The 25,824-nt window shown below is 45.5% G+C and overlaps 9 protein-coding genes across 9 annotated transcripts; 6 read left to right on the top strand and 3 right to left on the bottom strand.

The window, feature by feature from the left end:
* Window positions 1–676: 676 nt before the first annotated feature.
* Window positions 677–1,693, top strand: GLAREA_12711 (Inhibitor of apoptosis (IAP) repeat-containing protein; the record flags this gene model as incomplete). The annotated part of the gene is made up of 4 exons (XM_008083492.1): window positions 677–835; window positions 889–1,182; window positions 1,232–1,341; window positions 1,396–1,693. 4 exons carry the CDS (start codon window positions 677–679, stop codon window positions 1,691–1,693), a joined length of 861 nt encoding a protein of 286 aa, XP_008081683.1.
* A 172-nt stretch (window positions 1,694–1,865) lies between these two features.
* Window positions 1,866–3,482, top strand: GLAREA_12710 (uncharacterized protein; the record flags this gene model as incomplete). The annotated part of the gene is made up of 1 exon (XM_008083491.1): window positions 1,866–3,482. One exon carries the CDS (start codon window positions 1,866–1,868, stop codon window positions 3,480–3,482), a length of 1,617 nt encoding a protein of 538 aa, XP_008081682.1.
* Window positions 3,483–4,981: 1,499 nt separating this feature from the next.
* Window positions 4,982–6,440, bottom strand: GLAREA_12709 (uncharacterized protein; the record flags this gene model as incomplete). The annotated part of the gene is made up of 4 exons (XM_008083490.1): window positions 4,982–5,392; window positions 5,440–5,924; window positions 5,979–6,131; window positions 6,179–6,440. The coding sequence occupies 4 exons, from the start codon at window positions 6,438–6,440 to the stop codon at window positions 4,982–4,984; spliced, it is 1,311 nt and encodes a 436-aa protein (XP_008081681.1).
* Window positions 6,441–7,062: 622 nt separating this feature from the next.
* On the bottom strand, window positions 7,063–9,309 carry GLAREA_12708 (Translation protein; the record flags this gene model as incomplete). Its single annotated transcript, XM_008083489.1, has 1 exon — window positions 7,063–9,309. The coding sequence occupies one exon, from the start codon at window positions 9,307–9,309 to the stop codon at window positions 7,063–7,065; it is 2,247 nt and encodes a 748-aa protein (XP_008081680.1).
* Window positions 9,310–9,532: 223 nt separating this feature from the next.
* GLAREA_12707 (uncharacterized protein) lies at window positions 9,533–11,548 on the top strand (the record flags this gene model as incomplete). The annotated part of the gene is made up of 5 exons (XM_008083488.1): window positions 9,533–9,603; window positions 9,666–9,924; window positions 9,971–10,390; window positions 10,439–11,239; window positions 11,294–11,548. The coding sequence occupies 5 exons, from the start codon at window positions 9,533–9,535 to the stop codon at window positions 11,546–11,548; spliced, it is 1,806 nt and encodes a 601-aa protein (XP_008081679.1).
* A 429-nt stretch (window positions 11,549–11,977) lies between these two features.
* GLAREA_12706 (uncharacterized protein) lies at window positions 11,978–14,497 on the top strand (the record flags this gene model as incomplete). Its single annotated transcript, XM_008083487.1, has 1 exon — window positions 11,978–14,497. One exon carries the CDS (start codon window positions 11,978–11,980, stop codon window positions 14,495–14,497), a length of 2,520 nt encoding a protein of 839 aa, XP_008081678.1.
* A 2,916-nt stretch (window positions 14,498–17,413) lies between these two features.
* On the top strand, window positions 17,414–19,084 carry GLAREA_12705 (alpha/beta-Hydrolase; the record flags this gene model as incomplete). Its single annotated transcript, XM_008083486.1, has 4 exons — window positions 17,414–17,534; window positions 17,583–17,927; window positions 17,975–18,881; window positions 18,931–19,084. The coding sequence occupies 4 exons, from the start codon at window positions 17,414–17,416 to the stop codon at window positions 19,082–19,084; spliced, it is 1,527 nt and encodes a 508-aa protein (XP_008081677.1).
* Window positions 19,085–21,402: 2,318 nt separating this feature from the next.
* On the bottom strand, window positions 21,403–22,012 carry GLAREA_12704 (Cellulose-binding protein; the record flags this gene model as incomplete). Its single annotated transcript, XM_008083485.1, has 4 exons — window positions 21,403–21,716; window positions 21,763–21,775; window positions 21,840–21,886; window positions 21,937–22,012. 4 exons carry the CDS (start codon window positions 22,010–22,012, stop codon window positions 21,403–21,405), a joined length of 450 nt encoding a protein of 149 aa, XP_008081676.1.
* Window positions 22,013–23,878: 1,866 nt separating this feature from the next.
* GLAREA_12703 (uncharacterized protein) lies at window positions 23,879–24,796 on the top strand (the record flags this gene model as incomplete). Its single annotated transcript, XM_008083484.1, has 1 exon — window positions 23,879–24,796. One exon carries the CDS (start codon window positions 23,879–23,881, stop codon window positions 24,794–24,796), a length of 918 nt encoding a protein of 305 aa, XP_008081675.1.
* Window positions 24,797–25,824: the final 1,028 nt, after the last annotated feature.

Raw genomic sequence — 25,824 nt, 5'->3', positions numbered from 1 at the left:
TGCGATTCTTGTGATTTTCCGCGATCATCAAACTGACATTTTTAAAATGCTCGCCAGATGAAACCTTCGGGTATCACCAGTTACAAGCACGGTTGTATGCTTGAAGCTCCACAGGACGGAATGACATGGAAGTCCCCCCGCAATTATATCATCTTTTCTGATTGTTGACAACGCTTTCAATTGTTGCGCCGAAAAGGAGATTGATGAAATTGCTACATAACAGTGCTACAAAGTGCCATGAAAACCCTACGTTAGTTGCAGCGCTGGTGGTCGTGGGGTTGATGTGTGGACCGTGGTCTGGCACGTGCCTGGGCAGTCCTATGTGGGGTCGATATTCTCATGTGCCGAACTTCAACCGAGATGTAAACAAACTTCCAAACGCTGTTCAACTAGGCAATCTAAACTTCACCAGCTTATACCGCGATACTTACTCTTCTATATTTCAGAATCGCCCACCCGTAGTTTCGGTACGCTCCTCTCACAGTCACCAGTAGTTTATTCGGTTTCTCCCTCGAAATGAACATTTGTTAAATATTCGAATCCACGGGCGAGTGCGTCAGATAAAGTCAACTACGCGACATCCACGGCTTTGCGACTTGTCCACGCCAGCTCTTTTACCACACTTCAGCATAGACAGCAACGAAACACCCAATCATTGCCACGGAGTTCTTCAATCATGGCTATAGATGATATTGCGGAAGAATACTTCACATACGAAAATAGACTTGCATCTTTTCAGGTCGCGCATCCAATGCCAAAGCGCAGAGCTTCGAACGCGAGCTCAAAATCGGCGCGGTCCATAAAATGGCCGCACAAGACTTTGCGTCCAGAGATGGTGAGTTAGATTGCGGGGGAAAAGGTATATAAAATGTGCTGACACGCGCAAAGCTTGCGAAAGCAGGCTTCTTCTACCATCCTAGCCCAGACAAGCCCGACAATACCGCGTGTTTCCTCTGCCACCGAGGCCTTGATGGCTGGGACGAGGATGACGATCCGCTTGTGGAACACTTGAAGCACTCGCCGGATTGCGCATGGGCGCTTGTGGAGGCTGTGGAAATGCAAATTGAGGAAGTCGCCCAGGAGTATCCAGCTAGTAAGAGGTTGCTTGATGCGCGAAAGGCTACGTTTGGCAACCAATGGCCCCATGAGACGAAGAAAGGCTGGAAGTGCAAGACCAAGCAGGTATGCATCTAGTCTACATTCAACGGAGGCATTGCTAATTGTATCGTAGATGGCAGATGCTGGTTGGCGATATACACCTACCAACGAGTCTGATGACATGGCAACATGTAATTATTGTCAATTAGCTCTTGACGGGTGGGAAAACTGTGACAAGCCACTGTAAGTCTCTGTCGTGCCTGCCGTATCAGTTGAAAATGTACTAAACCTGACTAGCGATGAGCACTACAAGAGATCCACGGATTGTCCTTTCTTCATTCTCATCGATGAACATAGTAAAGCACCGCCACCGAAGAAATCGAAAGCAAAACGGGGCTCAAAAGCCTCCCGACTATCTACACAATCCCAGTTCACAGCTACCTCAGAAGCCCCGTCACTTTTAGACCTGCCCGCGGAAGAAGATGACAGCATATTGACCACAGCTACGAATGCTACCAGTAAAAGGATGGCCAAATCAAAAAAGGGCACCGGCGAAGGGGAGAACTACGAGGGCGAAGAAGGAGGAGCCTGTTGAGGTTGTTGTGGAAGTCGCTGTCGCTCCCGAGCCGGAAGATGATGATTTCTCGGTCAAGGTCCCACCTAAGCAAACACGGGGCAAAAAGCGAAAAAGTCAAGATGTCGAGCCCACTCCCGTTGATGTTGCTCCACCCCCAGCGAAACGACGGACTACTCGAACCCGAGGCAGTATGGCGGTGGAAAATTCTGGATTGATGACGGATGATGAACCGTCACAAATTGTGTCGACCACGAAAGGCAAGAAAGGTCGTGCATCCGCCAGGGGCAAGCGTAATACTTCAAATGTGAGTGCTGTGCAAGCTACAGCAGCCGTGCCAAACGATGAAGAACTCGACGCAGCGTTAGCGGCAGACTTGGAGAGACCATTGAGCGATGAGGAACCAGAGCCTGTTTTGTCTTCTAAGAAACCCGGCCTGGAGGAATCATCGAGGCCAGATCATCATATGTTTGGAGTTCAACCAGCAGATGTCGATGAGGCAGCAATTGAGGCAGAACTTGAAGCCATGGAAATGGAAAGTAAACCATTACCTAAAGCAAGGGCAACAAAAGCGAAGCAACCCCGAAAGGTATCCGCTAAGCAACAAGCAGCAGCTAAAAAGGCTGCTGAAGCACAAGCTAGAGCGGAAGCAGAAGCGGAGGCTCTGGCTGAGGCTGAGGCCGAAGCTCAGAATACTGCAGTAGATGAGGCATCTCTCCAAGTTGCTGCTGAGTTGGAACAGAGCATATCTCTTCAGCATTCATCGCCGGTGATACAGGCGAAGAAGCAGCGCTCATCAAGTCGCCAGCCCGCGAAGAAGGCTCTTGGAAGGGCGACGAGGGGTTCAACGATGCTAGCTAATGAGACACATGTCGAAGTCCAATCACAAGAAGATGAACCTCTCGAGGAGTCCGATGAAAGTATTGCTAGCCAGTCTACCGTTGTCAGAGGGGGCAGAAATCCAAAATCCAGTGGCGCGAAGACTGTGAAAGGCAGTAAAAAGTCTGCGGCCCATGAGCCTGAGGTGATCGTGGACGAAGCATCGCCCAAAGCCATCAGTGTCGAACCAGAGAATTCTCAGAATGCGAGAAGTCTTGCTGTTGAAGATAGAAGCATAACAGAGGACGCTTTCTTCACGCCAGCGCCCGATGGATTTCAGGACGAATTCATCGAGTCGACGCCCAAAGTCACTGCTGTTCAACATGAGGAAGGTCACACATTTGAGCACATGGAGTCGCCGACTATTGCAGAAGACATCCCGGCGCCTGTACCTGCGAAAAACAAGGGAAAAGGGAAGGCTAAGGCAGTTGTGAAATCACCGAGGAGTGCCACCCCACCTCCTCCCGCAGACAGTACACCCTCTCAGTCACCGCAATCATCTGATGCTGAGAATCACCCGCCCTCATCGAAGCCTTCTGCTGCACCAAGGATGGTAGCCACACCCTCGACCGCGAGAAGGCTCCCTCTAGGCACAATGACGCCAGTGATGTCTCCTTCCAAACGAAATATTATTGCTGGCCTTCAGTCCTCGCACCCATGGACGAATGTAGATCTTGACTCTGTTTTCACTCAATCGCCCGGCGGGAAGAACCTGATGATTGACACAGAAGCCATATTTGGAAAAACCAAGGGCAAAAATGATGGCCTCACTTGTCCTGAAAAGCAGATGACTGTGGAAGAATGGATTCAACATAATGCACAAACGGCTGAAGGAAGACTAAAAACAGAATGTGAGAGAATGGTTTCGACTTTCGAAAGTCAAGGGACGAGGGCGATGATGGCGCTTGAAGGGCTTGAGTGCTCGGAGTAGACTGCTGAAGAAGCATATGAATTACGAGGGCCAGAGTAAGGAGTTAGGGATTGGTTAGTGGTGTTTTGGTGCTATAACCTGTAGGCTTTTGACATAATAATGAACGACTTTTACACAGTGTTGTTTATTTGGTATGGTGTACCTTGGTACCTACCAAAGCCCTGTTCCTGGATACAGTTTTTTCGTTTAATGTTGGTCTTGGTACCAATCTTCTAGTATTTCGTAATGAATATAAGTCGCAGTGTTGAAGGTTTTGAAGAAGTCAATCCTTGGTACTAAGGTATATTTTGGTAACCAGCCAGACCACATGCCCATTGTGCTAGTACCAATCAAGAATAGGTCTTGCTATATGCCTAGATAACCAACTAACCAGGGTTCCCATTTGGTAATCCAAACCATACCCAAGGCCTTTATAGGTTGGTACCCATACCCATGAAGATATACTTGCGTCGGTACCAAAGAGAGTTGAGTTGGGTTGGTACCAGGGTATACTATACCAAATGGGAGACCCTGCAACTAACAAACCTTTCTTTACGTGGCTTGGCTTTGGATTGTGAGACTGATACCACCCATCCCTTGATACTTTGTGGATGTGTTTTGTGCGGAGCATAGATGTTGTAGATTTCTAATGCGGTACAGGCCGGCACTTTCAAAACACTTCGTATCTTTCTATCCTAAGAATCCGAGTCTTTCTCCGAATTATCAAATCCCTTTGAATTCAAGGATGATTTTCTGGAATCTGGAGAGCACAATTTTCTGTTCATCAGTCCCTTCTGACTCGGCGAAGCTTTTTCAAAGCGCAAAATAAGAGTCGCCACTACAAATGCTATCCTGTATGTAGCTCTACTCTCAGCAACTCAATTATTGTAGTGTGTTTCTTTATTTTTTTCCTTGGGCGTGTAACGTCCAGATGGCGGAACAATGGTGGAAAGTTTTCAATGTTGCTAGGAAGATTTCTAAGGTTATGAAAGGTGTGTCTCATTGCCATAAGATGCTCTACAAGCATTATATTGAAATTCTGCTAGGGATTTGACACATATGAGATAGGTTTTCTTTTGGAATACGGCGTTCATGCTAAAGGTGGTGCAAATTAATAACATCAAGGAATGTTCGTTTGAATTGCGAAATAATCGTTATATATTCTATTTATTATATAGGCACTTCCCAACGCGGATGTGGTAAGCTTCCTTTTGCGTCGCCTGGGCATATACTTCAGATATGTTACATGCTTGTATACGTAGCTAAATTGTTATTTATAGTATATTAAATGTCTCAGCTAGCCTCCCAGATAGAGCAAATATACGCTTCCTAGCATTGATTGTCCTATTTTAAGACGAGTGTAGCCCCGGGCGTCGTAAAAAGAAATTCGACGAGTCTCCTTAGAGACATGTGAAAAATGAGTGCAAAGCGGTTTATAATCAGCATTTTTTAATCAGAAACACCAGGTAATTTTGACCGGAGAGAGTACATCAAAGCAGCCAACTTACCCCAAAAGGTTCCTAATAAGGATACTTCCCCTCCTCCTCACCCCCTTCCTTAACAATCCCCTTCTCAACCTGCTCCCCATGCTTCCCATCCAAATACTCCAACAACACATCACCATACATCTCCCTCCCCTTATACCTCGCAACATCATCCCCCCAACTCCTAACCGCACTCGCCAGCCGTCCAGGCACCCCAGGCTCCTCCGCAATCTCTGTGATAGGATGAAAGTACGTGCGGATCGTAAACACTACACCTCCACTACGCGGTAGGCGTCTCAGAGTCTGGCGTTCGGACCGGAAATAATGGTGGTTGATCGCGCGGTTCTTTTCGGCGGAAAACCAGCCTAGTGTGCCTGCTTCGCCGTCTTCGGGGCCGATGGACGAGGACCAGGGGAGGGAGTCGTCGACTTGGAGGAAGTAGTTGTTCTATCATACACATCAGCTAACGTATTTAAGAGAGGGGATGGGCTTACACGTTGAACAGGTCCATTCGGCTGCACCCTCCGAAAAAAATTCATCATCCCTTTCTCGAGTTTTTGTTTATACCCCGGCACATCGCCCGAAGTATGGATTTCACTCAACGGCATACCCAATTTATCTTCCAGCCGCCAAAAACCCGCGAGCAGGATGGAGCCGGCGAGGAGATAGTACTGGCCGTCTTCTTTTTCGAACATGATGGCTAGATCGTCTTGGACTAGGCGGGCGGCCATTTGCATAGGGTCTTCGACCAAGGGACGTTCGATGATGTTGAACTTTTCGCCGGTGAGGAGGTTGTTGAGGCCGACGGGCGTGCGTTGGTAGAGGGAGGGGTAGCGTTCAGGGAGGTAGGAACATAGTTCTTCGAGGAGCTCGATGGCGCCGTCGAAGGCTTCGGGTGAGGTGTAGCTGCATTTTGAACCGCGTTCGAGGATGCGTTTTGCTTTGTCGGCGTGGTATTTGGGGTAGTGGTTGTCCAGTTCTGAAAAGGTTAGAAAGACGAGGAGGGAGCTTAGGTGAAATGGTGGAAGTATACCTATCCATTCATCCCACGGCATGTTCCTCAGTCCCATGGTAATATGATACGGTCCATGTCTAAATGGGCGGTAGGGATTTGGCCTTGTAGTATGAACGTTCCAGTCCGGTGCTGGTCTTGCGTAAGGTCGTCGGAACTCAACAGGTTCCCAAACTATTTCTTTATAAGCAGGCATCATAAAAGATATAAGGACTGCTTACCTCCAGGTTTTCTTTCAGGAGATTTAAATGACCGTACATTTGCTTTCTCAAGCGTTGGTGTACTAGGTCTGTCCTCTTCAATTGACCTGGTGAGAAACCTCAAAACACGGGTGAGTGACCACGCAGACAAACATAATAATAGTGTAGCGTAGACGAGAACTTTGGGATTATGAAGAAGGTCCTGGAATATTGGAAGGGATTGTGCTTTTTGGACTAAGTCTTTCGCCCGCTCCTGGCAGGCTTGAAGCATTGAGTGACCCATATTATTTCGCTTAGAAGAATCGGCAAAGCAAAATGAAACCAGAATTGAAGAGCGAGATCATCAGACAATATATGAGAATATATTCTACATACCACCTAAAAAAAGACTCAAGAAGTCACCTGTTACCTGATAAGGTTCTCGTTATGGTGGGGTAATGCCCCGCCGTTAGAATGGGGTGTTAAACCACATTCTTATCGGGACTTGAGAGGAACTTTTTTCCCCTTTAGGCGATTGATTGCCATCCCTCAACGGTATTGCAACCACACACATCAACTATGATGCGCTAAAAAGAACATGTATAAAAAATCAACAAACCGTGTAACTTGGTCATCCACTGATTCGCTCATCAATCAGCTCACAGTTGGATTTCCATGTGCGGGGCGCTTGTGTCATCAAAGACCAGCACATGATCAATGGATAGCTGGACACTTTTTGGTAGGGTATCAACAATTCTGACTTGATAGTGTACATGATTTTGCTCCTGTTCGCTTTTGTCAAGTTGCAACAGAAATATTTTACAACAGACTTTGCTTGAGAGCAGGCTTCGCGCCATGGTTCCAAACTCAGTATACTGGTGAAAATGAAAGCGATCACTGTGGTACGCAATTAGCCTCTCTCCTGATTACTGTCGTCCGTTTCCTCCGCCTCTCTGATTTTGTGGCCAAGAGGAGTTTTGATTTCGGTTTCCTTGCTGGGCGCCACTTAAGAATGCCGGATTATAATATGCGCCGGAAGTTGAAAGGTTTGGCCATCCATTCGACATATTATTCTGAGAATTTGGCACATTTGGCATATTTGGCATATTTGGCATATTCGGTATCGGCATGTTGGCCATGTTTGGCATGTTTGGCATATTCGACATATTGCTCATGTTGGGCATGTTTTGAAAGGACTGTGGGAATTGTTGTGGTGGAAAAGGGGGAGGAGGTACGAAGCTGGGCCAGGTCTGCATTTGTGGCTGATTAGGTGAATATTCCGATGTACCTCCAAATCCAGGAAGCGCTGCAAGATTTGGGAAGGATGGATACTGGGAACTTTGTACTGGCTGTGGTGAGAATTGTGGCTGCTGAAAAGTAGTCGGACTCTGTGGTGGGCCAACGTTTTGATGACCTTGAGGTGCCTGCGAATAGCCATTGTTACCACCACCACGACGTTCTTTCTGATGGCCACCACGACCCCTTCCGCGATCTCCACGACCTCTTCCCCTATCACCTCGTCCGCGACCCCTAAACGAGTCTCTGTTTTGATTCTGCGAATGATTGTTCATCGGCGGGTATTGACCTTCTTGAGGAGCCTCGCCATGTGTATTTGGATTGGCAAGCCCAGCTGGTCGGGACAAAGGTCTGTATGGCCCATCGTCTTCAGCGTCATCATAGCTAAGTCCCTTGCTTGGATCATAGGTATTGCTTTGCTGCAAGGGATGGCCGCCACGAGAAGAACCATTTTGCTGGGTTCTACCTCCGCGTCGTTCCAGTCTCGCCTGCTTGACTTTTTTCTTATGCTCCATTTCCGCCTCATCGTCCGAAAACTCCATCTCATCAGCTCCAACCTCCTCGTCATGAAGATTGGAAGCGTCGGAGCCCTTGAATGCTTTCAAAGCTTGAGTGAAAACAAAGGTAGCATGTTTTTCAGGATAAAACACTTTGGTACCCATGCTAAGGCCCGCTTCAGCGACTTCACCAGCGTTTGTGAACATGACCGAATAGAATGGCTGTTGAACGCGACCAATGGTTTCTGATACAACCCCAATAACACTTCTGTTTTCCAAGCACAAAACGGAGCCACTTTCCAGTACCTGGTACTCGCCAGAAGTCTTAGCTTTGATGAGTACAATATTGTCAACAATATTCTCCACACTTCCAATCTCTTTGATGGGCATATCTTCAGTTATCGTGACATCTGGTTTAGGAACAACAACCTCCGGGACCTCATTCTTGGTTCGATAACCGGAACCTGTTCCTTTCGCTCCCTTTCCTCCATCTTCGTCATCGGATCCTCCCCCTTCTTGCATAAGTATTCGCGCTTGCTCTTCAGCGCTTAGTAGCTTGTACGCATTCTCTCCCTCTTCGCTTTCGTCTGAAGAGCTGTCGTCGCTTGAATCGTCCGATGATGATTCGATTGGGGAAGAATCGACCTCCCATTCAGGGTGTTCCTCCTCCGTCGGGGCGCCATCAGGCAGGATAGATTGATCGTTTTGCGGGGGTAGTGTTTCTCCATTTGTTGGGGGTGGGTTGGGTGATTCTAAGGTTCTGTCTGGTAGGACTATATCTTCATCATCGTCAATTGCCTGCGATGAGACGCGGTTGACAGTGGCTTGGGCAGGTTCTGGAATGCTTTCTTCAATAGACTTTTGATTTGCCGGCGTGGGGACAGGCAATTCTGCACCAGTTGGCTCTTGGATGTTCTCTGCCAGAGGGGCCTCATTTGTCGGGTTTGAAACAGGCACTTCTGAACCAGCACTTAGAATTACAATATGCTCGTCAATTGAGTGCGAAGATATGTCGTTGGTGTTGGTGTTGGTGTTGGCCGGAGCGGGCTCTTGGATCGTTTCTTCGAGAACGATGGAAACCGTAGACTCAACAGGAAATGCTGGAGCTTCGAGAGCAATTGGCGTAGGAGGATCAAGACCACCTAAGAGAGCTTCCAATGCACCTGTCAAAGCCGGACTGGGTTGAAGTTCCGTCGTTGCGGTATCTGCTGGGATCGAGACATCCTCTGTGGTTCTTGCGACAGATGCAGATTCCGCAATCACCACCTTTTCTTCATTCAATGATTCTTGTTGTTTTTCTGAAATATTTTGATCTTCCGAGGTTTTAGTATTTAGGATATCCAAATCCATCCTTTCCGCATTGAGAGGAGCTTCCGACATGATGTGTTGAGAAAAGAAATGTTGAATCTTCCGAGGTTCGCTATCGTGAAAGTTCTCAAAATAATTTCTGTCTGGGCTGAAGCTTGGACCATGTTCCCGCAGGGGTCTCTGTCGCAGTGTCGCGCCGATGTCATAGCTCCCGCCTCGGCGACATAAACTATGCAAAGCTGAGAATACGAAGAGCAGACTTCACTTGTCTTCTCGTGCATCAACAGCCTCAACAATGCCTCCTAGGCCCGTCAAGCAAGCTCCACCGAGTTCTGGGTACTCTGTTCCTGCACCAAAAAAGAAAAAGTGAGCTTACAAGCACTCAATTCAGCTGGTATTAAGGGACACGGACTGACACCCCTCGATAGACCGCCAACGCCTTTCGCCGTGAAGCCAATTGGCGCATTTTATATCTTCTTCGCGGCAAACTTAGTAGCTGCAATATACGCGCCTATACAGGATTGCGATGAGACGTTCAATTACTGGGAACCTACGCATTACCTCAGTCATGGCTACGGGTTGCAGACGTGGGAGTATTCTCCCGATTATGCCATTCGCAGCTGGCTGTATATTGCAATCCACGCGTTGATTGGGAGCTTCAGACGTCTACTTCCATTCTCTACAAAGGTGTGTGGTGATCTCAAGCTGCTTGTGTATGTTCTAATGGTGACAGGTTGGAGAATTCTATTTCATCCGCTATGCGCTTGCCTTTACGTGCGCCATCTGCCAAACATATATGTTTCGGGTCATAAATAACACCTTGAATCCTCGAATAGCACTGTTTTTCATGATGTCTATGGTCTTTAGTCCTGGGATGTTCCACGCGTCTGCCGCCTTCCTACCTTCGAGTTTTGCGATGTATACAACCATGGTGGGAATGGCAGCATTTATGAACTGGAAAGGTGGCTTAAAAACTGCCCAAGGCATATTTGCATTTGCTGTTGGGGGTATACTGGGATGGCCGTTTTCCATGGCATTGTGCGCACCTTTTCTATTCGAGGAGGTCGTGCTTGCGTTTTTGAGCAGCAAGGACGCATTAATCGATGTGATAATGCGATTTATTCGTGGAATAGTTGGAGGACTTGTCGTGCTGGTAAGGACCTTCCCTTCTTATTTGAGGAAATGCTCACCAATTACGCAGTTCTTTGAGTTTGTAATTTCTACGTTCTTCTTCAAAAAGCCCGTTGTTGTTCCGTGGAACATTGTGATGTACAACATTTTCAGTGGACCAGGAAAAGGGCCAGAGATTTATGGCACTGAACCATGGCACTTTTACATTCGAAATCTCCTTTTGAACTTCAACATCTGGTTCATCCTCGCGATGGCCGCTCTGCCACTATTTACGATCAAGAAAATGTTGACGAGAACTCCACAAGAGGGAGGAGCTGTCACTGGTCTACGAACAATCATATTCATGACACCATTTTACTTGTGGTTGGCAATATTTAGTTATCAGCCACACAAGGAGGAGCGTTTTATGTATCCAGCATATCCAGCACTTGCATTGAACGCAGCTCTTTCTATGCATATATTACTGGCCGCTTTTGGAGAGTCTGACCCAAAAACCATCGTTGGCAAGATTCCAGCACGACTAAAGCTGCTTGTTGTCAGTTTATTTGTTATCGGATCTGTTGATATTGGACTTTCAAGAATTTACGGTGTGTACAAGGGTTATGCAGCACCACTCAAGATTTATGAGCCTCTCCAGAATGGAACCGTTGCCTCTCGCGGGGACTCTGTCTGCTTTGGAAAGGAATGGTATCGATTTCCAACATCATATCATCTGCCGAACGACATGAGAGCAAAATTCGTTAAAAGCGAATTTAATGGTCTGCTACCTGGTCAATTCGCCGAAGCTACAGTTGGATTCGGATTTTGGTCTGGTGCCTGGCTCATACCTCCTGGAATGAACGATGAGAATAAGGAGGATATGGGAAAATATGTATGTTCTTGTTATAGATATATACTCGTCACCAGTGCTAATTGTCACTCATAGGTTGATCTAAATACTTGCCAGTTTTTGGTCGATACTTATTATCCGGATAGTCAAGCGGCTCCACTTGAGCCGCACTACATTTTAGATGAAGACAACTGGGAAAAACTTGCATGCGAGCCTTTTCTCGATCCAAGGACACATATCGTAGGCAGAACATTATGGCTGCCCAATATTCCGCTCGTGCCGGAAAAGTTCAGAAGGAAATGGGGTGAGCATTGTCTGCTCAAACGGAAAAGCAGGTTGTCGAAACTGTGACAGAGCCATGTAAGATATCAAATAATTTAATAGACGATCCTTGTTCTCTGCGGGTGTAAGGTTACCTGTTTTTTGATTTTACTTGGCAGCTGGTACAGAATAGGTGAATTACAGGTACGTCGCGCTTACAATTTTAGGTGGTAAACCTGGGAACTTTTAACATTGTATAGAACTTAAACAATATCTAGGTTCTGTGAATATATTCGTATTTAATCGGCTGCACTTACCATTGTTTTCGTCATTACCCGGCACCAAGGTGTCGGGTGCTCATCATGTAGGATTCACTAAGTCAAAAATTGACTTTATCAGATCGCGTCACAATCACACGAGCTTTACCTTATTCAAACCCGTCACAACTGAATTTCCATTGCCATTCAGAGCTAACGAGAGTCCATAATATCATTGCTTTATCTTGGAACAATTGAAACCATGTTGACCCAAACCACCTGCGAAAGACTCACCGAAATGCCTCTGGTCAAGAAAAGAGTCCCTGACCGGAACGCTGGATGTCCTTCCGGTGAGCATCGAACTTGGGAAGATCAAACCTTAACGACACCAACACATGATTTATCTCACACGCGGAAAAAAGGTTATCACGACTTGAGATCTCTCGGTCGTGCTGAGGACTTTAACAGACCAAAACCAGACATCTCGCCACCCATACCATCATGGTCTTCTCAGGTACTCGCACCCCGACCTCCGCCAAAAGATGAAAAATATCTGGATGTCAATGCACCACAAAAAGAGGAAAAGCCGCAAGAGGCTAAAGACAAACCTCCGAAGAAAGAGCAAAAGTCTCATACAACTGACGATAAGGCCAACGACTTCTTTAACAATTTATCTTCGATCCCAGAAGGAGAAACTGCCGCCCCAAAGACCAACCCTTATTTGGAGGCAGCTCGAAGAAAGGTTTTAGAAGAGCACAGAAAAGCAAGTGGTCAGAGAGAAAAGCGGAATTCATGGGGTAAACGTCTACCAGATGATTATCAAAGCAGGAGAGTTCACAAGGCGAAGGTTAGGGGGTTCATGAATAGTCAGGCAAGGCCATCTACGACTTATCTTACTTCGGAAACTACTCATTCCGAAGCGTCACTCCGGAAGACAAGTCTTGATGACAGTGTTTTCAGAGAAACGATACCGGATTCAACGTCAGCTGAATTGGTGAATATGCTGTCAAAAGATTCGGATGTGAATCATCCGAAGAGTGAGGAAAGAATCATTAAGTTGACATTTGAAGATCGACCAAGAACATCTCCAGAGGACATCATTTCAGAATCTCATGACGAGAGTGTCAGCAAACATCCATGGACCAGTCAGTTCCCAAGTAATGCGACAATCTCAAAGAAACTCTCGATCGAAGATATGATGTTTTCAAGAGGTCGCAAAAAGTCTCGGGCCGGAGAGACATCCACACCAGGCAAGTCAGAACCAGCAGCCAAGGCGTGTCGTTTCAAGGGAAATACAAGATCGCTGCCCAAAGAAGCTCAGATGCTAGGAGTAGAGCTTTCAGATATACCAAAACTAAACCATCCAACTATTCTTCGACCAAGTCCTCGCCGGTTATGGCCACACAAAGGTTCGCCAAATCCTCTAGCATCAAATCCTTGTACACCTTCTGCTAAAAAGCATGGCCTTCCTTCGATTTCTATTTCGCAACATGTCAGAAAGTCTTCGGCAGTATCAACCAATATCCGCAATGATGTTAAAGCTCAAAACTCGCCTCCCCTATCGGCGCAACCACCAAGATCACCTTTATCACCAACATCCTTCCATACGCCGAAATCCCGTGGAACTCCTACCAGCTCCATTCATTCCCATCAGTCCCCGTCTCGCATACCACCGAACCTTCCAACATCTCCGAAAAGTCGAGCTATGCTAGCAGATCTTTCTTCATCGTCTTCTTCAAGCTCTTTATCGCATTCGTCGACAAAACCCCGCCGCATTTTAACTGCATCACCCAGAGATTCTCTTCTGAACCAAAATATTTCACCTGCACCAGCCCCGTTGGACATACCATGGATGAACGCCCGAGACTCTCAGTTACCGACCTTGGATGAGGCTACATTGGGCCGTCTGTGTTCAGAACGGAAGGAAATGAATGATAGGAATGATATGAACGACAGGAACGTCTTGAAATATATGAATAATATGGACAACATCAACGAAATAAACGACATGACAGAGATGCTCGAGGAGACCGGGAGACTCGATATGCCAATACTAGACATCAGCGTCGGAAATTTCATGCACGAAAAAGGCAACAGAGCGCAGCGGCGACGCGATACAGTCGGCGGAAGACGTCGAGACAGGTCGAGCGACAATGAAGTAGGTACATCAGAGTCAAGGGCCCCGATGGGATTTATCGCCAACTCAAAGACGTCTCCCAACATCTTGGAGCGAGCCTTACCGGACCTACCACCGGAAACAGTGTACGATGCCGCTGTCGTGGCGAAAGCAGAAAGGGACTCGCCAGAGATAATGAAAGACCCGCCATCTCGTGGATCGTCTTCTTCATCACCAACTCGGATCGCAGAACCTACACCTCGACGTGCTCCACCAACGTCGAAATTCAACTCGCCTAGAACAGCATCCCCGTTATCTCGTTCTTCCTCACCACTTCATCTACCGACGTCAAAATTCAACTCGCCACACACGCGATCCCCGTTATCTGGTACTTCGTCGCCGAGAAGTGTGAGATCGAATGACGATGCTGATGATAAGCTTGATCCAGCACCTCTTGTCGAGATTTTCAGGTCCGGGAATGTGATTTCGAGGGATATTGGATGGAAGGAGGGTGTAGTGGAGGGATATGGGAAGGGGTTTCGGGAGGGCTTCGCGGAGGGGGTTGCGGAGATGGTTAAGGGGAAGATGGTGCAGAGGAGTGAGGTTCGGGTTGTGGAGGTTGAGAAGGGGAGGAGTGGTGGGGAGGGGAGAGAGGGCGGGAAATGAATGGGTTAGGTGATGGGAATAGGAATGGGAAATAGATTTGGGTAGGGGATGGGATAGATTGGGTGGTTGGGCGATAGAATGCGTAGATGGGAGATGCGTATATAAACAGGTCTCGGAAGGAAAAGGGATTGTTAGATTTGATTCTTGTAGATTGGGATAACCTTGACACTATTAAGGTTCTCCGTCGTTTGGACGATGATTTTGAAAGTATTCAGATCCTTGGGCTGGTTCGTTTAATTGTTGTGACATGATATTAAAATGTGTATAAACGTATGCTGGCGCCACCGGATCAAATATGCCGAGAAGATTGTCACTCTCTCCTTCCCATTTATATTTAGCCTTCGTGAACGAGACACTGACGTAAATTTACGATAACGAAATGAGTGAAGATAGTTTCTAAGGTATAATATTACTCTACTGTAATGAGGTGTCCCGTCGGACGGGTGAGATGATTGTTGGCCCTCAAAGTGATTACCTCGCTTATTATCTGAAGATCGTTCGGATTTATCTATTTACTCTAATATTTTGAGACTTCTACATGATAAAATCTCTACACTATTTGTGGCAAGTATTGTCAAACTTATTTAAGTCTCCTTCCTATCTATCTTGTAGTTACAATTAATTTACAGTCTTACACTTGTACTTTATAGCCTAGCTTGGCTGCAGTAGTACACTTCTATTTGATAGCAAAACTAAATTTTGTTAGCATACTTGACAAAGTGATAGATACACAAAAGTTAATGCAGTTTCGCAGAGACTTACGTTTTCTTGTAGATAGACATTCGGGAAGAGTTTCTACGACTCTGATTACATACTTTCAAGATAACAGATATCAAAGGAACAATAGGAGGTATGCGCCAAATCTACTGAGAGAAAATACAATTGATACCTGAGATGTTCACTTAGACGTATTATTACGTGTGAGTGTAGGCCCACACTCACACTTAAGTATAAATACTTCTTTTCTCGTCTCTTCTCTCTTCTTGTCAAGCAATATCAACATCACGCCGACGACATCTGGCAGTTTACCATTCGTCCAAAAATAGATATCGATCTCATCTGACGAACCAGTTTCCAAGTTCAAAGTGGATTCATATAAGATCGAGGTTATATAAACAGCCGATATTGTATCTATAAGAAAGGCCGAATATGCATCTGAGGGAAACAGCATCCGAAAGTCGATTTCTGACATTATCCCGTCAGTTTTGCAGTGCCCTGGTAATACTGAAGAAAAAGGTCTAGCGACATTGCCAATGCAAAAGACTGTTCGCCACCGAGAACTATCAAGAAGCGGAACCAACTTTTCCCGTTTTGTGAATCACTACTACGATTGCTGCAAAGCAACTCTTTGTGATTCTCGCGACTTTTGCTTTCCAGCCTGCGATGAAGCAATTTTTGCTCGTCCAGGTGCAGGAAAAGCCGGTGGATGAAGAAAACCAATTTCCTAAAAGCTGTCCAAATACCACCATCACAACTTCACGAGGGTTGTTCAAACGAATTGAGAAGACCAACTAACTCAAATGGATTAAATGGATCAAAAAAGAGGAAGTTGTGCTGCAGGAAACGATCAAAGAACTTTTACCAACCGGCGAGGAGACCAAAATCGGTTTCAGTCTGCATTTTCTATTATATATGTGATGCTTGTGATGCTCAAATCATTGGACTACCAGATCGCAAAGTCTGACCAGGTTGGGGAAAGCATGGCCTATGGACTTCACGTTGAACGAAAAGGCAATTTAAAAGACTTTTCCTTGGAGGTGAAAAAAGTTAACACAGGGAAGCCTAAAAATCTGTGGGAGACTGGGGTCTCTAATTGTATCAAGGGCACTGTGGATAGGGTTGAAATAGGTGATGACAGTTGCAACACTTAGTAGTAAAGGCTGAATCAAACATCGCTAGTAGAGTATTTTATGAGGCAGGTTTCCAGAACCTCTAGGCTGGTCGACAGTCAATTAGTACAGATTTGACTCGTGGTGAATAATATAATTGGCAGTGACCTTTTGACCTATCCAAAATGAATGAAACTTAATCGTACACAGCTGTTTTCTTCTAATCGGTGTTCGAGCAGTGTCTTAAAAGTATTATATTTACTGAAAACCATTGACAAAATGAACGATATTTCCTCAAGTTGATCCAAGAAATATTGTGTTTCGACTGTACTTTATTTTGTCCACAGCGATCTAAAACAGTTCATTTATTCTAGTGGACTGACAAATTATACCATAATTTGTCTCTCATTCCCAGTAAATATAACAAATCTGCACCCTAATCAAAACCCTGTCTGGGCCTGTCAAGACTAAAAGCAGCGCCTAGGCCAGACAGGTTAATGGAGTAGTCGTAAGGTACCGTGATTCAACGTCTACAGTACGAGTCCGTTTGGTTTTCTCAAAGATGTTTCTTCCCTGAATATAAATTTTGATGGATGGTAGTATTAATATGTAATCCTAGCACTGTTACACAGGCATCTTACTAGCGTCGTGGATAAATGGTTGCCTTCCTAAGTGGGGGGCGTCGATCGCACATCTCATGCGCCGCATTAAGCGACATCGACTTGTTAAAACCAACGTCAAGTATCCAGACTACATTCTAAAACTTATTTGTCAGGTTCTAAATTACTAAGTAGCTCGAAATATATTCGTCGCCAAGAACTGGGTTTGGAATCGCAATGTCAAGCGAGACATCATATCGTAATGCCGTCGCAAGGCTCTTTCTTGCGGCGATCGGCTTATCCATGATTGCTCCATGTCTGGCTATAGACTCCAAACCTCAAAGACCTCTAATTCACGTAGCTCCAACCCTCAAACTGAAATGGGAGGATTGTGGGGAAATTAGCAATCACACTCTCCAATGTATTTAGCCATGTTCTTTGATCGAGTTTGAAGTTGACATTGAATAGGCACTCGACTTGATGTCCCCATGGATCACTTCAACAAATCATCTCATAAAACATTCTCCATCCCTCTGATCAGACTGCAGGGGACAAAAGCCTCCAAAAATGGAGACAAGACCATTTTGTTCAACCCCGGTGGTCCGGGAGGTAAAATCTGAACTCTCTGCGAAGAATACCACGACTGACCTCACCCAGGCAGCGGCATCGGCTTGATTCGAGGCGCCGGTGGAAGATTTAACCAGATGCTTGGAGAAAACTACAATCTCATGAGTTTCGATCCTCGAGGTGTCAATGCCACGATTCCAAAAGCGAGTTGTTACGGCACCGCTGAACAAAGAGCCGAAGAACTTGTGAACCTTCCTTTCGACCTAGAGTATGAAGCTTGGAAAATGTATGCAAAAGCCGAGAATGGTGCCAAAGCTTGTGACGATACGATGGGTGAACATGGGTGGTACATCAATACGCCACAGACTGCTGCGGATATGAATTCAATCCTGGATGCGATTGGCCAGGAGAAGATGTATTACTGGGGTGGTAGTTGTGGGTTGTGTGCCGACTTGACTATGGCTTAGACTAATCATTTTTAGATGGAACGACTTTGGGTCAAACCTACGCTCAAATGTTCCCAGAAAGAGTCGCTCGATTGGTCATTGACGGCGTGAGCAATCTAGATGAGTGGTACAACTCATTCGTCTTCGAAGAGTGGCTAGAAGATACCGATAAGGTCTTCTACGGGTTCATCGAAGAATGTTACAAAGCCGGAAAACGATGCCCTCTCAATTCCGTCAAAAAGAATGGATTCAAGGCCGCAAGCGAGCTTCAAACCTTCATCGACAACTTCCTCGACAATCTAGAAAAAGCTCCCATTCCCGTATATCTAAACAACACACATTACGGCGCGATAACTCGACAAGGACTCGTAGCCAATGGCATTTTCCCCTCCCTATACATGCCACTCGCATGGCCCTTCTTGGCCTCAAATCTCGCCGAGCTGCTCAAGGGTAACACAGAACCAGCATTCTTAGCATACAGTAGTAGCTGGCTTGGACACATTCTCACCGATGAAACGAATAACTTCGTAATCGCCAACGACAACTGGAATACCGGTGTCAAAGCACCAGTCCACGGTCTCCAACCGGTGCAGAATTTCACTCGCGCAATCCCTCAACAATCGAAACTCGTTTCCAAATATCGCGGATTTGACATCTATCGCAGAGCATCATGGTCTATTCCAACCACTCACAATTTTCATCCGCATTACTATCCTGCGTATCCGAAAGTCAAGACCGCGGAGCCGATCCTCGTCGTTTCTTTGACATGGGATCTTGTCTGTCCGCTGGCTTCTGCTAAGAAAGCCTTTGCGAGCTTTGAGGGGGCTGGATTTGTTGAGCAAAAATCTTACGGGCATTGTAGTACTAGTATGCCGTCGTTGTGTACTGCTAAGCATGTTCGAAGGTATTTTGATGAAGGAGTGTTGCCTGAGAAGGGTGCAACGTAAGAAAACACCCTGTCATAATATCAGAGAAGAACTAATCATCTCTAGTTGTGGTGTCGATGGCGAATATTTCCCAGGGCCAGATGGTTCTTCACTTACTGAGTTGAGCGAGGAGGATGCTGAGTTGCTTGAAGCTTTGGAGGGTTTGGCGGCTCAGCCGATCTTCAAGCCTCTTTCACCGGCAGGCTCTCTTTTTGTTTGAACTATATGAGTGGGCGGCTTTTTGATGATTTACGAAACGAAATAGGTATCTTGCGGTTTAATTTGCAGACGTTACACTGCTGAGGTATCTCCTTTTGACTGTCCCTTACCTCAGTGTTGTACATCCTGGTTAATGGCTTGTTTTTCACTATAATTTGGTCCTGGTATGAATATTGCGACGATCTCGGTATAGCTTGGCAAGCTGGGTTCTTTTGGAGAATATCAAGTAACATAATGCCAAAGTTGGTTTGTTGTGAACATCTTCATTTTTTAGAAGACCGGATTGGTGTCTGTTGAGCTCTCGCCTGTCTGCAAAGGCTTTTTTGATTGCCTTAGCCCTACGGTGACTCTTTATACTAGTTGGCTATATTTTCATTGATGCTGGTACCTACCAAATAAGGCCACCATATACATACTGCCAACGTTTTGCATGCTCAAAATAGCTTGCTACATGATCACGATCTCGATGAGAAACTTTCGGGAATGAAAGACGCGATTTGAAATACACTCAGACCGGCATTATGTTCCGACCCAAACTACCCAAAGGCTTCTGAGTCGCTTCTACGTGATAGATCGATGTCATGCTTAATATTCCAAGTGTGTCGTTGATTTCGGGAATCCTCGATCGCTATGGGAACATTTCCATCAGCGTTTTGGTTTCATCTTTGGACCGTAGAGCCGGCATATCTCGATGATCATTTTACAACGCCGCTTTCAGTCATCATTTCTTCAAAAGCGGATTTCTCCCAGCCCATATCCCTGTTTCATTCTTCACGCTTCTAACAGTGAATAAACATGAGTTTACTACCTCCCTTCTGAACATCTTTCACTTATGGAATGTTATTGACTCTCACGCTTCTCGATAAATTAAATATGAGGTTTGTATAAATTGAAAGAATTTCCATAATTATTTGCTAGCTACCTAGGCAGTCTCGAAACTTTCCGGCCAGTTTGCCGTAGTTCACCACGATCGCGTGTCATGAGATTCGGAAAACTAAGAGACATTTGACGGGAACATTGCTTTCGAGGAATAATTTCAATAGTAAGACGTATAATTCGGCTCTACTAAACAGACCCAAAACAGCCTGAACGCCCCCCCGGTATTCGTTAAAAAAAAAGCATTTAACGAAAGAAACTCGCCAGTTAAGTGATGAAAATGTAGCTTATCGACGAGAGCACACTCTGATTCAAATATGCGTCTGAAATTGCTTTCAAAAGCTAGCCCAAAATTTATATAACATTGTATAAGTAAAAGTGGAGCCACGCGTGTCCCGCCGTCAAAAATCGAAAAGAGAACGGAAGATACCGACGCTTGAACAAAATCCAAAAAAGAACACACTCGACGTGGGGCTCGAACTGCACACTTATTAGTCATTGTAAATTCAGGGACGGATATCTAAACTTACCCCACAGCCTCGAGATTAGAAGTCTCGCGCGCTACCATTGCGCCAGCCGAGCTGATTGGTTGAGGCAATTCTCTTTTGTTTAAAAATATAAAGGTTAAATTTAAAATGAAACATTCATCGACAAGGGTTTACACCATATCACAACGACCAACGCTACCGCTGGCGAGGTAAAAGAAAATAAACTGGAATTATGAACGTGCGATGCAAACGGAGACGATCTAACAGAGATAGAAGTGACATTTGGCTCTCAGTTATCTGTATCGCAGTGGGTTTTAATAGTGTGTATACAATACTTGTCATCTTTAAAGATATCTTTAACATCGTTATTACCAAGTCACCTCGCGTATCCAACTATCAATGTAATTTCAATGCATGTATGACCACTATTGTTTACGAAACGGCGGTTTTGTCGTTATAATAATGGATCTAAAGAAGTCATGTTAGCATTCTTCTGGGTGTCATTGCCAAACATGTTCGCCATGGCTATTTGTTTGCTCGCTTCCTCAGCTCTTCGATACAGTCACTCGTAACAATTCCCACGGATCCACCCTCCATCTAATTCATCACTTCCTCTTCTTTCGTCCCCAAATGAAATCCAAGTTCTCGTCTTCGCCAAAAGAAAATATGTCTACTCACAGTCTGATCCGCACATCCCGCTGGCGTATTGTACAAATAAGCCCCCAAATTAATCCAAAGGCTCTGTTTCCCACAGACCAACCACGCACTCAAGTTCTGTCTAGAAATCGTCGGAATGCTCCATTGAACCGCATCTCCACTAAACATGAAAGTTCCATATGTATTCTTCGTAGTGGAAAAGGTAACAGCGAGTTTCGTGACGGTAGAATTCGCTTGCGGCTCGACATTCGCGTAAAGAAGACCCCCTGAAATGACTACATGATTTTAGCGAGTAGATTTAGCAGTCAAGTTTCGGAGACTTGCGTTGAACCAGCTGTCCTGAGACAATTTGAAACTGCCCAGCTGTGGTATAGGAGTCCATGATTGCGGTTCCAGGAGAGTACATTGGCTTTGTTTGGAGGTACTTGTGGAAATTAGGTGCTGCAACTGCCCGGATCCAGAGATAGCCACTTTGGAGTGTTGTTCCTGGGCCGGTAGCTGCTGGAGTGTTGCCTGCCGTGGTAGTTGGCGCTGAGCCGCCTCCACCCGCCGAAGTGGTCACTGGAGTTGGCTCAGGAGCTGGCGCCGTTCCAGGTACGCATTGAGAGTAGTCTGTTTATGGTTAGTTATGTAAGATGCTGGAGGATCATAATCATACATTCCCTGTTGTTCTGTTAATGGAGAATTAAAACAGTGTGCATTGGTAGGTTTGACTTACCCATTTGCGGTGCATACATAACCAGTAACACACGTAGTCTGGCCAGTCCACCCTTTCCCTCCACCTTTGTTTGACTGTCAGATTGCTGCTATCGAGATATTGCAATAAACATACACTGCTTGTAAGCGTCTTGCTGAGCAAGAACGACCGCTGCCAACGATAGCACCACGAAATTACGGAAGAATACCATGACTCCAGTTGATAAATATGTATATGTTTTTTTTAGGTTTAAAGTGTAGGATAAGACAAGCTTTATGTTTTATCTGGGTACCAAAATGACTTATTGTTGACATCTTTACGGTCCGACATCACCGGGGCAATTGAATCTGCATTCTGCCAAATTGCAGGGGAGTTGGTCCGAGATTCCTGTGATCAGGGGACTCGAGCTAAACTGAAAAGCTAGATTATCAGGCTGAATGAGACTGGGAACGTAGAATGTTTGGCCATTCATGAAGTCAGAATCTACGGAGGATACTTGTAAAATCCGGGGTGCATTCGCTATTCGGTAGAGAGCTTCCGAAAATAGATGATCTGTCCAACCGAGGATCCGAGGATCCAAGAAAGAGGAAAGAGAAATTCGACATGTGTGTTGAACATATCTTCATATTTTTATAGGTAATGTGTGTATGTAGCTGCCCCAATACCTACCCATTAATCTTCATTTGGTTGCAAACAGGAGAGATGCGAAAGTGGTGATGTTAAAAGGGGATGCTTACAGTGCACGGACCTCGAAAATATTGCCAAGTGAAGACCCCACTTCACGTATCGACTTGGAAGCTGGAAAGTCAGCACTTGTTCAACATCACCATTTGTTTGAAGCTTTCGCAATATCACGGGATTCCTCACCTATGTTAACGCCAATATTATGTACACTGTCTGTATGTTAGCTACGAGAATTGCTAAATTCAATGTCGAGTGCTCAGCCGACCACCCGGAAGCGAAGTCATCGCGCGTGTACAGCATGCCGCCAAGTTAAGGTTTGAAATGCTTGTCTTTCTTTCCTCATTGCGGGATAAGAGAATTGGATGACTGATGTGTGATGGAATCTGAAGTTACGCTGCAATTCCATGCAAACTTATCCGTTGCCATGCGCTCGATGTGAGAAAAACAATGTTACATGTGAGACGGATCCCGGGTTCAAGCGGACGTCCAGGAGAAAGTAAGTTGAAGGAATAATACTTCTATTAGACTAATGTTTTATGACACTGATACATTTAGTCGGCTAGAAGAAGTCACGAAACAATTAAATGCAATACAAGAGACACTTAGCCAACAGACCGCGCGAACACAAACAGACGAGCCACGTTTCCCACCCTTTCTCTCGAACGCCCAAACAACTTCGGGGACTTATGTCTCAAGTTCTGATGTCGTGGAAGTACAAGATACCTGGTACCAGTACTCCCTGCCCGAGCAGCTTCCTCAATGTCCATTAGTGCTTGGCCAAATGCCACTCGAATCACATCAAATAATTAGCCTGTTCGACCAGTCAGCGCAGCCTACCTAATTATTGTAGTCGACCAAAGCTAATGTTTTTAGTTTCTGGAAAAATTACTACAAATCTTGCCCAATTTTAAACACAGACATGGACTTGCGCTCACTGTACAAAAGCTCGTCTATTTTATTTTGGACAATTGTAATAATTTCCGTTCGATGGCATCCAAAGTTATTTGGTTTGACAAGTCTCTTGACAAAACCTTATCATATTTTACTTGGAGAGACATTAGTGCGACCAATAACCTCGATTGAATCGATCCAAGCTATTGTACTTATATGTTATTGGCCGCTTAGTACAGACAGACAGTTGGAAGATCCTAGCTGGAACTACTGTGGCTTGGCTACCCATGCAGCTTTACGGTTGCGACTTGACAGACCAGGAACTAACAGAGACAGAACTTCTCTACAGCGACGTAAAACCTGGATAGCTTGCGTTAAGCTTAATTGTTGGTTCGTTCCAAACTTTCTGTCTTGTACTTAACGTTTACTTACTATTTCTAGCCTGGGTTGGAATGTTGGTGTTCCCGTTCCCTTGGAGATGTTTGGCAGAAATCTATCCACAATGAATCTTCCACTTTCGACGGCTGAAGTGGACTTCGAGGTTCAGTATCTGATCATGCAGGCGTTTTCAAAAGCATGTTCAACTATTGCAACACTAAGTACTGATATGGATTCGTGGGGTCTCGCGCAAAGCCTGTGTCGAGATCTGGATAGGATCCGCGACGATCACCAACACTGTTGGACAAGGGAAATGGAGACCACTGTCCTCGGCTCCCAACTTTGCTTATACATGCTCCAACTTGAACACGAATCGAAGAAATCACCCAACATAGCCAACCGGAGAAAATTTCTCGAAATCGCTTACTTGACATCTGGGAAACTTGTCCATGTCTTCATAGAACGGGCGAACCCTGTCTCTGGCGTTGACCTGGAAGAGGAGATTAAGCCTTGCCCACTCAGATATGGTCCCAAGATCGAGTACTCGATACTACTACTGACCTTGGCGTTTCTTATCAAGTTAAAGTACGATTACGCGAATGAGATCGGCCTCGAAAAAGATGAGGTATCAAACCGCGTGGAGCAGATATGTGCTGTGCTATCGCAATGGTCCTTGGCTGAAGATGACGAGCCATCATTAGCTATCAAGGTCGTCGATGACTTTGCGCGAGCAGAAAAACAGAATTCTCTCAAAATCATTCAATCTGAATACGACGGTCGTGCAGGTTCTTCGCTTCTGGAGGATCTCATCCGTACATGTTTAGAAATAAGAAGCAAAGAAGCTTTAGCAAGGAAGAATGAGGCGACGCATCACTCTACCATGCAGAACTTTCCTTCGACGGATATGACACAAATGACTCCCGTAAGCGACTTGTCTCCGGTGGCTTTTGAGGATTTACAAGATCCGCTGCTTGGTTGGGATATGCCGTGGGGTTTGGATTTTGGAAGTACAGAGCCGTTTGGATATCAAATAATGGAATGAGGTCGAATGAAGTTATATGGAGCTGGAGTAGAGAGATTTGATCGAATGTTTTAGCAAATTCTTGTGCGAATGAGATTGGAGCTCTGAGAAGATTATGGCGACTTTTATGATCGCTATCATGAACATAAAACGGGCTAATGAACATTTGATGTGAAGGATGATTTGATGCGGTTTGGATTTCGACTTCATGGAGTTTGTTGAGTACGGAAAGCTCGAGAATTAGGAAGCGGCCAATACACGGATAAGGCGTATACAGGGACTTAATTGATAACCCGTTCGAATAAAAGCCTTCGTAGGAGTCCACAAGATATATGAAGACTTTAAGCTGGTGACTGGTGTTGTCCGAGAAATTCACTGCTCACCGGGGTGGCTGTATAAATATGCATAAAATCATTGTGCTGCATGCATAACCCCGTGTCCCGCAAAACTCGGATGGTGCAACCTCGACAAATGAGAAGGCTGGAACTTCATCCCTCTTCCACATCGCGACAACACCAATCGGTCTCAACACTTATCGGGCGCACCATATTTGTATCACAATATCAAAAGGTATGTTTGTCTTTTACATTATTATGAGTTACGAGCTCATTGAGATGAGTCGCAAGCGCTGCAGATGAGGGTAAGCCCGTCTACGATGAGATGGATGGCTTTTACCGACACATGTACTTGATTATGAGACTCACATCTTCTTCACAAGTTGCTTCACTAATTTGGTGGGAAAGTTGACCATAATTATGAGCCTTGCAGATTCTTTTAGGCCCCATTGCTTCCATTATTCTTTCATTCAATCATAATAAATCTTCCACTAACTGATCTTCTGTTCAGGAAGTTGACCTCTGTCCAAATAGGTTATCCATAAAATCGACCCAAACAATCTCTATTCACTAACACTTCCCAAACGTCTTCGCGGGCCGACCACGCGATCTTTGAAAATTCATCAGCTCAGCGGATCTTTGGTTTCCGCTCTCCTCGCTCGGTCGTCTTTCTCTCCTTGAAGTCTCAGTCTGCCACCGACAACCTAACACACT

This window comes from Glarea lozoyensis, assembly GCF_000409485.1.
Source record: "Glarea lozoyensis ATCC 20868 chromosome Unknown GLAREA19, whole genome shotgun sequence".
Classification (NCBI taxonomy): Eukaryota; Fungi; Ascomycota; class Leotiomycetes; order Helotiales; family Helotiaceae; genus Glarea; species Glarea lozoyensis.
The sequence above is the reverse complement of the archived record's forward strand: the minus strand, read 5'-3'. Positions and strand labels throughout refer to the sequence as shown.